We start from the raw sequence: 12,232 nt of genomic DNA, 5'->3' as shown, positions 1-12,232 counted from the left end.
GTTACTCACTTTCACACCTTGAAAAAGTTACTCATGACTATTTAATTTATTTAAAAATTAAATAGGGGCACCTGGGTGGCTCAGTCGGTTAAGCGTTGGACTTCAGCTTAGGTCATGATCTCACGGTGTATGGGTTCGAGCCCCGTGTCAGGCTCTGTGCTCACAGCTCAGAGCCTGGACCCTGCTTTGGATTCTGTGTCTCCCTCTCACTCTGCTCCTACCCCACTCATGCTGTGTCTCTCTTTCTCAAAAATAAATAAACATTCAAAAAAATTAAAAATTAAATAGTGGGCAATGGTATATTTTTTAAAACCCGAAGATTTAATTATACTTTAATTAGAACCAGGCCCCAGAATAACTGTAAGATACAGAAATTTGGGGAAGAACCCCCCCAAATTCCTAAGCAAGTATGTATACAAGTGACAAATGAGCCGTAACACTCTTCGAGGACTTCACACAATTTAAAACGATTTTTAACTGATCAGTGAAAATGTTAATGTATAAATTATTTGAAAAATTATGTGCTTACTTTATTCTTTTTGTGGACATTATTCATGTCTTAACATTTTACTTCCTGACCACTTCCTTTACATTTATAAATGCTACCCTTCTCTCAAACTTGAAATGTTTATTTTACTGAAGGAGCGGGGTACAATGTAAATGAAAATTGTACAGGCTACTGGGAAACATGTATGCCCTGTGTAAGGACAAGGCGTAAAAGACAGGCATTCCTTCCATTCCTTCCCTCTGAGGACTCTCTTATTGTCTGGCCCACCTATGCTGGGAAATAGTGTTATGGGGTATCTGTTCCTATTTGTTCCTTGTCAGGCAGACTTCTCAGGTGATTTCTTCTAGAGATTTTACTGCCTGTGTATTCTGTATTGCTTAGATAAATGTTTTCAAAGGGCTAATGTTCTTTTTATAACATTGTTTTTTCTAGCTGTAAAGACCTGAAGGTAGTCTTTTCTTCGAAGATGGAAAACAGTACCACTACCATTTCTCGGGAAGAGCTGGAAGAGCTACAGGAAGCATTTAATAAAATAGGTATGGTTGAGAAAAACTAAATATGACATTGCTATTCTGCTTGATGTCAGACTTCCAGGAATGGAATACCCTCTATTGGTTTTACTACCACCCATTTACCCCTAGCTTTATCCTGTTTCTCCCCCCCCCATCTAGGTTTCACTGGATTCTTTCTTTCTGAAAGATAAATTAAGACTGGCTTGAATTTCTAAGAGAATTGGACTTTGAATTCTTTGATAATTTCTTTGCTGAGAGTAATCCAGGTTAATGAATGACAGTGTAACTGAATACGTTTAACATGATATCCTCATTACAGAAAGAAAATATAGAAACACTTCCTTGTTTATAAACTGAACTCTGGCCTTCATGTTTGTTGCTAACAGTAACACTTTCTGACTTCGCGCAGAACATTTTAAAATCTGAATATTGTTTTTAAAGGCTGTGTGTCTTATTTTTATTCTTTCACTTTTTAAAGCCATTCAGTGTTTTGTCTTTATGACATTATCATTTGATGACTTTGTATTTTTCTTCCAAAAAAAATTCCCTCATACTCTTTCGGATCACAATTCTTCTGCACTTTTGCTCCTAGGAAACCTGTGGCAAACAAGAAGATAAATATCTTTTGCTCTAGTCTGCAAATGCATGCAAGTGAAAGGCAAGCCCAGTGAAAGGATCTTGGGATGGTGACACCACCAATCCTGCTCCTCCCATAGTAGGCTCCTTCTCTGGTACAGAGGAGCAGTCTGTGGGGCACCTGGGTGGCTCAGTTGGTTAAGCATCTGACTTCAGCTCAGGTCATGATCTCTCCGTCCGTGAGTTTGAGCCCCGTGCCAGGCTCTGTGCTGACAGCTCACATTCAGATTCTGTGTTTCTCCCTCTTTCTCTCTACCCCTTTCCCACTTGCACTCTTTCTCACTCTCAAAAATAAATAAACGTTAAAAAAAAAAAGACAGTCTGTGAGAAACGGTCAGATAATAGACTGGGGTGGACATATCATGATCACAATTGATCTTGTGCCTAGATTTCTCACAAACCTAGTGAATCATGACTAAAATTCATGTAAATGAGATGTGGTACAGAATTTTAGAGACCAATATAAAGAGAAAAGAAAGATTGAAGTTTGAAAAAGAAAGCCTCTCCAGAAAGAAAAAAGTAAAGCTGTCAGGAAGCTCACAACTTACACATCATTGCTATGAAGTGAAGTGAGTTGTACAAATCTCTGGACCCTTCCACTTCTCCCTGCACAGCCATCCCCAGAGTAACTCAAAACTTCCGAATACAGTCTGCATGGTGGCTGAATTAGGCTCACAGTGAATGCCTTAATCTTGTTTTTTTGTTTTTGTTTTTGTTTTTTGTTTTTTTGAGGACAATATATTTGTCATTAGAGCATTGCATGAATATGGTATGGCCTCTAAAAGATTATTTTTAATAATAAATTTTATAGAGTATTATATGCAGTGCCAGAGTCTTTTCAAGACAAAAATTAGGCAGTTATTAGGACATTTTGCTCATTTTGAGTGTTGAAACAGAGGAAATAATAAAAATGTATCCCTAGTCTGCTATTGGTGTTATTTTATAGGTGCAGTTTGGTAGCTTGAATAAAAGTGCTGCCTAGGTCTTGGTAGAAATGAATGAATTAATAATCTCTTCTTTGTTTAGTACATGAACTTTACTCTTTATGACTCATGGACATATAATCCTGCAATATTTATTTAATGATATTTTGAATAAATAATTCACTGATGGAACAAATCTGACAGCCAGATAATTTACTCTGTATGAAGGCAGTGCTAACACTAGCATAATATGTACTAGCTTTATTGACCAGATAAATTGTTCCTTAAGAACCTACTATTCCCTCTGATAATTTGTCCCAGAGGCAGAGGGACATGCCCATCCAACCTTACTAGATGGGATATTTTGGGGTCTCTAGGGAGAGATGAGAGGTGAAAATATTTGTCTTTTTTTTCTTTTTTTTTCCTTTGTAAGTTATGGTAAAATAGACCTAAAATTTACTATTTTAAGAATTTTTAAGTGTCCAGTTCAGTGGCATTAAGTACATTCATGTTGTTATGCAACCATACCACTATCTCTATCTTTAGAACTCTTTCATTTTCCTAAACTGAAACTCTCTACCCAATAAATACCGACCCCCCATCGTGAATAACATTCTATTTTATGTCTGTACCACATTTTGTTTATCCATTCATCTGTTGAAGGACATCTTGAGTTGTTTCTACCTTTTTGCTACTGTAAATAATATTGCTATGAACAACATTTGTCTATCTCAAAATATAGGAAACAATTCTGAACTTGTACTAAATAATGATATTTTGCTCTAAGTTCGAAGAAAGTGATATTTTTATTGCAATGTCCATTAGTTTAGCTTATTAGCTGACTTTTGAGATTATAGCAGTATTTTGGTTATTGGTAGATTCTATTTTAGAAACTTTCCACTTGTTCTGCACACTATTAAGTCTAAAAGTTTTTGTCTTTATAATTAATTGAGTATAGTGAGGACAGCTCTTTTACTGAAAGGAAAAAGTAAAATACAGGAAACACAGCAACTGTTACCAGATGAACGAAGAAAGCCTATATAACAAAGTGGATCCAGGCAACTAATCAGACAGTCCAAAGCCATGTTGCCAACTCTGGGCAGAAGTGTTTTGTGTTGCCTTTGTTCTGTGTCAAGAAGTGTTATCTAGTCTCTAGGGAAAACCCAGGGAAGGGCATCTCAGCGATAACGTGAAAACACCTGGAAACCCTTCCAAGAGTCCAAATATAGGTGTGAAATTATTTCTTGAACACTTGATGGAAAAACGCCATCAAACATGATTCGGCCTACATAATGGTATCATAAATACATAATGAAGAAGCAATGAATTATTAACAAATGAAACAGAAGTGCCACCAAGTGAAATGTAGAACAGAGATACCTTATGTGTATTTAATATGATGCACATATTTTATAGAGAATGTGGGGCCTGCAGATCCATTTTGTAAATTCTGTGAGGTTAAAGTCTGGATGGGTGTTCTGCTAAACCTGAGTTTTTCATCTGTCAGAGCATTGTTCAAACTGTGCACTTAAAATACACATGGTAGTCCTAAACCTATGGGGATAAAGTCCATTTACTACGAATATTTTGATAAAGTGTATAGACTCCCTTGTACAGTTCAGGTGCAGGAGAAAAGGTTACTGCCACTTGTGAGACAAACCTGAAAGGTTCTACCTGCCTGTGAATCTCCCATGAGGCCTTCAGGGTGCACACCTTGAATAAAGAGTGCAAATGAGATTTGACAATTTATAATTTATCTTTACAGACATTGACAACAGTGGGTATGTTAGTGACTATGAACTACAGGACCTGTTTAAGGAAGCAAGCCTTCCTCTGCCTGGCTACAAGGTGCGCGAGATTGTGGAGAAAATTCTATCAGTGGCTGACAACAACAAAGATGGCAAAATCAGTTTTGAAGAGTTTGTGTCAGTAAGTAATTCAGTTTTCTGGTTACTGATCTTTTTGCTTTGAGAAGAGTTTTAGTAATGTCATTGCTCTCTGGTCAAATCTGGCTTCAGAGACCAGAAAAAACACTGCTTTAAAATGATTAGTAGGATGAAAACAACAATAGTGTCCACAAATAATTCATAAAACAGAGGGGAAAAAAATTCTCAAGTTGTTGGAAGTCAGATTTAAATAGTAATAGCTTATGTGCTAGTAAGACTACAGTTGAGTTCAGTGCTTATTGACTATCTGTGTGTATAGAATGTTTTAATGTCTCAGTACTTGGTCTTGAGAAATGGAATATTTTTGTGTGTGACTGAAATAGCTAAGGTATGGAAGCTATACCTCCTGGAAACTGGTTATTTCCTCATGCTAAGTGATATCTTTAGTTTCAGCAAATGCCACCAGGTAAATCCCAATGCTGGCTATGATAACATGGGTGTCATTATTAAAAAGTACCTCAAGGCTCAGGGAACCGAACAAGATGAAAAATAATACATGACTTAACTGACAAAAGAAAAGTAGATTGTAGCACTGAATATTGAATATCTTGTGTTTCAAAAGGTCAGGCCAAGAGAGATGGCCACACTGCCATTGCCAGCCAGCAGTTGAGTGAGCTGCCACACCTTTCCACCACCACCACCACCATGACTGTATTTTTCATATGAAAATATAACCATTAATGTAATTGATTAAATATTTGTGAAATGTGAACCGTCTGGTTTTGCATCCTTTGTTCACTAAGCAAAGATTTGAGCTCCTTTCTTGCTAGGTTCTGCTAGGCACACTGTGTGCGAATAATGCAATGAACAAAAAGAGAGATGATCCCTGCCTTCAGGGACTTTACATGTGGGGAAGCAGGGTCACACAAATGGCTAAAAGAGATCTATCGTAATTGCTATGGTAGAGCAGTATGGGTCCCTTGAGAGTTCATAGTAGGAGCTGAACTTGCTGGTGAGGCTAGAGATCCCAGGGATGCAGAGAACGTGTCGGAAACTATGAAGGCCGAGCTGAGATCTGAAGTAAGATGTTAAACAGGTAAAAGGGGTTGAGTGGGAGAAATGAATGATGTGCGAGACAGGCTGGCTTCAGGGTTGGTGGATACTCTCAAGCACTTGGAAACAAGTTGAGCATGGATGGGGGGAGATGGTGAAGGTAAGGAATGCAGCTAGAGAAATAAGTTGGGGTCAGGTCATGCAGGATCTTGTAGGATTTTCATTTTTATCGTAAGTACAATAGGAAGCCAGTGATGTAGGAGGAAGAGAGTGTGACGTGACATGATCAGATGCGAAATTTTAAGAACTCACTCTGGAGTCACCTGCATGGCCCAGTTAGTTAAGCACCCGACTCTTGATCTCTGCTCAGGTCATAATTTCACAGTTCATGAGATGGAGCCCTGCGTCGGGCTCCACACTGTTGGCACAGAGCCTGCTTGGGAATCTCTCTCTTTCCTTCTCTCCACCCTTCCCCCCATGCATGCCCTCCCCCACCCCAAATGAATAAACTTTAAAAAAAAATTTTAAATTAAAAAACAAAAAACCCAAAAATACTTCACTCCGGCTGCTGCTTAGAGTACTGATTAAATTCAGTCTGGCCAGTCACAAGAGTGATTGGGAGAGGGTGTTTGTCCATGCTACGTTATTTCCTGTGACACCTGACTTATTTATTTTAACATGTATGCATTTGCAATGTTCAGACAAGCAAATATCTTCACTAAAGCATTTAAAAATCTTCATCATGTAGTTATTCTTTAGTTTTCAATACAAAAGATCATGACAAGTGTAGGAGAATAATTTCAATGCATTCAATTTAAGCTTAATAATAACAAAGTTTCTTTTAGTCCTTGCAGTGCAAACGTTTGTACATTTTGTGTTATGGGTAAAATGACATGAGTGCTGTCTATGCACACAAGCAATAAGGGTGAGAATCCCAGATGAGGATTTATTTTGATGTCATTCCAAATAAATAAAGAAGTCTAAATAACTTGTAATTCTTCATGTTGAAAGGTTTTTTATGATGATTTGACCAAGGCTCAATTTTACTTATATTCCATTCCAGCTGATGCAAGAGTTAAAAAGCAAAGACATCAGTAAGACGTTCCGCAAAATAATTAACAAGAGGGAAGGGATTACTGCTATTGGAGGAACATCATCCATTTCCAGTGAGGGCACACAGCATTCTTATTCAGGTAACTTCCAACTCTAAGTTTGATCTTTCATTCATTGACTCATTCACTGAGTCTGGTATTTCATCAAATCTAAGATGCTGTTCATTGTAATTCACACCATTGTTTTATGTACCATTGAAAGAAAATCAGACTATAATGTGCCATCAAATTTGACATGCCTCTCAGTTTCAGAGCTGTCAGGATGAAAAATTGTAGAATCACTGAAATCAGTGGGTCCCTACTATGTGTCAGGCACAGCACACAGCACACAGCAAAGAGATTAGAAAGAACAAAATAGAAATTGTTTACATTTCGGCATTGACTGTGTTCAGTCATGACCTCTGAATGGATTTTTCATCTTGACTGGTGAATTGAGTTTGCTTTTAGGCCTGATCTGAGAATTTATGGAGAGGTTTATTGCAAGGACATTTCCCTTCCATTTTCCAGGACCTGAGATTCCTGATTATCAAGCAACTGGGTGACTAGAGAGCACAGTACCTGATTTGCTGAATCTGATAGAATCACTGGATTGTTGCCCGGTGGGAAATCCAGAGTCACATTAACTCTTAAGATGATATGTCTTACCCCATGTTAAGCTTACTTCTCGTGGTCGAGATGTCTGAGAACCTTTGGCCCAGTTCCTTTTGTTCATAGGAGTATAATTCGAACTGTGCTCTTTAAATTATTAACAAAAACTCACTGTAACTTTTCCCCCTTTTCCTTTGAGATCTGAATCTGTTAATTGTCCCGTTGATTGTTTTCCTTTCTAACTGGATTTTTCTATGGCAATATACTCACACTTTTCCCACCCATTGTAATTTTTTTCTATCCTTTTCCCACTAGAGAAGTGTGGTTAAAGTCAGTGGCCTGTAAATGCTACGTCTATTTTTTGATAGGGATTCAGTCCTTAATTCCATTTCTACCTACGCATTCTAATGAAAATGTTGTCAAATTTTAAAAGATTTTAAAAGATCTTCTTACTGAGATATAATATGCATTTAGCAAAGTGCTATAATCTTACCGGTACAGCTCAGTGAATTTTTGCATGTGTAAACATCCATGTAACTGCCACCAGATCAAGAGAACACATTTCATCACTTTCACTGGTTCCTTCATGCCTCGAACAGGAACTGTTTCTCCCCAGAGGAAATCACCTTTCTGATGTCTGTCATCATATATATATTTTTCTCATTTATTGTGGTATAAGAGGCACATAGTAAGAGCATACAGTGTACTATTTTTAAGTATATGGCTTGATGGTTGATGATTTTTTTTTTTTTACATAGGAATATGTACATGTGTAAACAATTACCCATGTAAATATTACCTAGAACTAGGTATGGAGTATTTAGTAGCTTTTAAAAAAGAGCAGCTTTATTGAGATATAATTGAGATGCTATGAAATTCACCCTTTAAAAGTGTATGGTTCAGGGGCGCCTGGGTGGCTCAGTCGATTGAATGTCTGTTCAGGCAGTGCAGAGCCTGCGTGGGATTCTCCTCGCTCCCTGCCCCTCCCCCACCCACTCTCTCTCTCCCTCTCTCAAAATAAATAAACATTTAAAAAAGAAAGTGTACAGTTCATTAGTTCTTAGCACATTCACAGAGTTGAACAGTCATCACCACTGTCTAATTTGAGAACACTTTCATTACCCCAAGGAGAAACCCCATGCTCATTAGCAGTCCCTCCCAATTCCTCCTTCCCCTAGCCTCTGGCAGCCATTACTCTAGTTTCTATTTCTGTAGATTTGCCTATTGTGGAAATTTCATGTAAATGAAATCATACAGCAGTGGCCTTTCACTTGAGAGTTGACAGGCTCCTTCACTGGCATAATATTTTCAAGGATCACCCATGTTGTGACATATATTATACGGCATTTTTTTATTGCTGTACAATATTTTGGTTTTTGGATGATATCACAGTTTGTTCTTTTGTCTGTTGATAGACGTTCAGGTTGTCTCGGCTATTATGAATAATGCTGTATGAACATTTGTATACACATTTTTGTGTGGACATATGCTTTAACTTATCTTAATACCTAGGAGTGGAATTGCTAGGTCTTTTGGTAACTCTGTGTTTAACATTTTTAAAAGCTACCAAACTATTCTACAAAGTTGCCGCACCATTTTGCATTCCCACTAGCAATGTATGAAAAGTTCCAATTCTTCACATTCTCACCAACACTTGTGATTGCCCATTTTGCTTATTATAGCCATCCTAGTAGTTGTGAAACAGTTTCTCAATCCCAGTTCCTATACCTGGAACATCTTTCCTTTCTCTGCCCATCTTAAAAATCCATCTTTCAAATTGTACCTTCTCCATAAAGCCTTTTCTTGACCACCCCAACTGGAAGTGATTCTTTCTTTCTTTAAATTCTGTAAAACATTGCTTATATCTCTCTTGTGGTGTATTTATATCCCTTATGTTGTATTTCTTTGTATATCTTTATCATAAAGATACAAAGTTACCACAACTGGAACTAAAATGGAAGGCACCATATCCCATTGATGTTTAAATCCCTAGATTCTAAGTCTCTGAGGAGGTATGTATGGTGAAGCAAGAAGATAATCTTAAAAGGCAGATTATGATATGTACAAAAGAGAAATATTAGTAACTGCGTCTGTGTGTGTGTGTGTGTGTGTGTGTGTGTGTGTGTGTGTGTGATGGATAACATTTTGGGAGTGCCTGCCAAATATGCCCTTAGGAAAATTACCTAATTCTAGGAATTGGGGAAGGTCAAGTCACCATATGCTACTCTGTGATAGAAATGGGAATTATGGGGCACCTGGGTGGCTCAGTCGGTTAAGCAGCTGACTCTTGATTTCACCTTGGGTCATGATCATGGTTTGTGGGATTGAGTCCCACCTTGGGCTCTGCACTGACAGTGCGGAGCCTGCTTGGGATTCTCTCTCTCCCTCTCTCTCTCTCCCTCTCCACTCTTGTTCTCTGTCTCAAAATAAACAAACCTTAAAAAAAGGGAACTATTTTCTTTGAAGATTTATGTTGTTAAATGATTTTTATATTTACAGAGTAATAATAAAGCAGTAGAACATTTTTCTTTTAAGTTTTCTTCCTATTCTTCCCACTGCTTAGCTCAACAATATTTTCTGTCTAAAGGTCAGTGTACCCACAGAAGAAATGATATGTTGAGAAGTTGAGGATGCAGATGACTGAGAATCCTCATATCTAGACTTGCATCAGCTTTCTTATAGTAGGAATTCCACAGAAATGGAGCTGTTTTATTCATTCAAATAACTCTTGATTGAAATTAGCATTTCTGTTATAAGCCCCAGATCACAACTCTGTAAATTTTGGTGGGGGTTGTGGAGTTTATTGTTGTGGAAATTTGTTTCTTGTATTTTTAACCCTGGTGTGTGTGTATGTGTGTAATCTGACTTCTGAGAGTCAGCTTCTGATTCATTAGCTTTCAGGAACAATATGTATTAGTAAAGATTTTAGAATCAAGTAGAATATTTATTGTGCTCATTTAAGCTATATATCTTCCTGTCCCCTAATATATCAGATGAAAAAGTGGAATGAATTCCCCTCTCTCTTTAAGCCCTTATGCCCTCTTAAACCCTTTAGTATTTTAGTAGAGTTTTAATAATAAGCATTTATTATCTTTGAACATAAGTTAAAAAGTATGTTTTTGTAGTATGGTTAATTTTGTGCAGTGAGGTTTGCTAACTATGATTTTCTGTTTCCAGAGGAAGAAAAAGTGGCTTTTGTTAACTGGATAAACAAAGCTCTGGAGGATGACCCTGACTGTAAACATCTCCTACCCATGAATCCTCATGATGGCAGTCTTTTCAAATCACTTGCGGATGGCATTCTTCTTTGGTGAGTCAAACTTTAGGTTCAGGGAGATATGTTCTTTCTGTCTCATTGATGAGCATTCCATGAAAACTACAGTTCTGCGAACAAGTGTGTAGGTATTAAAGAATTCATATTACATAGAAAATTAAGTACCAAAGTGTCCCCACATTTTTCTTCAAAAGCAATGTCTTCTTTTTCTGGTGACTTTTCCATCTATTTCCTTAATGATCCCAGGAAAACTTTGAGTTATTCCTCCGATGTATTTAAAAACATTCACAGGGGGCACCTGGGTGGCTCACTTGGTTAAGCATCCAGCGTTGGCTCAGGTCATGATCTTGTGGTTCACGGGTTCTGCCCCATGTGGGGCTCTGCGCTGACAGCTCAGAGCCCGGAACCTGCTTTGGATTCTCTGTCTCCCTCGCTCTCTGCCCCTCCCCCATTCATACTCTGTCTCTTTCTCTCTCAAAACTAAACATTAAAAAAAAAATAAAATAAAAACGTTCAAAGGGTTTTTTTTTTTTTCACTTTCAATAAGGGAGTATTGACTGGGACAGGGACATGAGGACATGTAAAAGAAAGATCTCATTTGTGCTTAAATGAAATTAATGTTTTAAATCAATCTTGTCATATCCTTGGCTCTTTGCAGTATGTTTCTGCTCACTAGGCTGTAAACTCTCTCAGAGCATTTCTTTGTCTCTGTTGTGTGTACCATAACTATAGTTCCAGCATACTTCTTTGTACAAAGCAGGTGTCTTTTTTTTTTTAAGTTTATAAAAATAGAGAAAACTTACAAAGAAGAGAATAAGTATCACAGATATTCTTATTACCCATAATTATCTATCATTAATATTCTGGCATATTTCTTTCAGTCTTTTTACTTAAAAGGAAAAAAAAAACCCAACCTACCCTCAAGTACAAGGTACTAGTTTTTAGAATATAATATGTAAAATAGACCTTGACCTCCACCTGTAATGCTGATCTCTTCCTCTGACCTTCAGAGGAGATTCCTATTATGAGCTGAATGGATATTTTCCTGTCTTTATTTTTTGTTTATTTTTATTTTTTATTTTTAAGAGAAAAAGAGGGTACAAGTGAGCAAGGGGCAGAGAGAGAGACAGAATCCTGAGGGGCAGAGAGAGAGAGAGGGAAGTGGGGCTCACCCAAAGCGGGGCTCGAGCCCACCCGATGCAGGGCTCGAAATCATGAACTGTGAGATCATGACCTGAGCTGAAGTTGGATGCTTAACCAACTGAGCCGCCCCAGCGCCCCATCCTATCTTTACTTTAAAATGTAAAATAGATTCTAAAATCTAGAGATAAATTTTATATTAATTTCTTTTAAATGTTTGAATTATTGAAGTTTTAGAAAAACCATGTCTCTGGCTCTTTCTGCAACAGTAATTTTGACACTGTTGATACCACTTTATGAAACTTGGCTTTTTGAGGATTTCTTTGTTTTACATTTCAGATTGCTGAATGTTGATGGTCATTAAATGACATAAAGACAGGACTCACATAAAGAAAATGCAAGTTTTAAAAACTTAGGAGGAAATGCTGAGATTACTATTGTAGTGGGTGACGGATTTGTTTTAGGTTAGGGAATATTTCTTAAGTTTTAAAAAGTAAGTCCCTGATGTGAATCACAGTATAATATTTAAAGAAATGGATTGTTATTACTTTTCAAAATTTAGCTGTTTTGTCTACTTGCAAAAACAAACTAAAAAGTCTT

At 37.4% G+C, this 12,232-nt stretch overlaps 1 protein-coding gene across 1 annotated transcript in view; it reads left to right on the top strand.

The window, feature by feature from the left end:
- PLS1 (plastin 1) overlaps positions 1–12,232 on the top strand; it is a 108,564-nt gene that overhangs the window by 65,101 nt on the left and 31,231 nt on the right. The window contains exons 2-5 of the mRNA XM_043595226.1: positions 941–1,044; positions 4,345–4,508; positions 6,582–6,711; positions 10,396–10,528. Of these exons, the coding sequence (XP_043451161.1) occupies positions 975–1,044; positions 4,345–4,508; positions 6,582–6,711; positions 10,396–10,528 (497 nt within the window). The 5' untranslated portion in view covers positions 941–974. The remainder of the gene's footprint in view (positions 1–940; positions 1,045–4,344; positions 4,509–6,581; positions 6,712–10,395; positions 10,529–12,232) is intronic.

The sequence above is a fragment of the Prionailurus bengalensis genome, chromosome C2, assembly GCF_016509475.1.
Source record: "Prionailurus bengalensis isolate Pbe53 chromosome C2, Fcat_Pben_1.1_paternal_pri, whole genome shotgun sequence".
Taxonomy (NCBI): Eukaryota; Metazoa; Chordata; class Mammalia; order Carnivora; family Felidae; genus Prionailurus; species Prionailurus bengalensis.
Note: the sequence above shows the minus strand (reverse complement) of the source record. Positions and strands in the feature narration are given on the sequence as shown.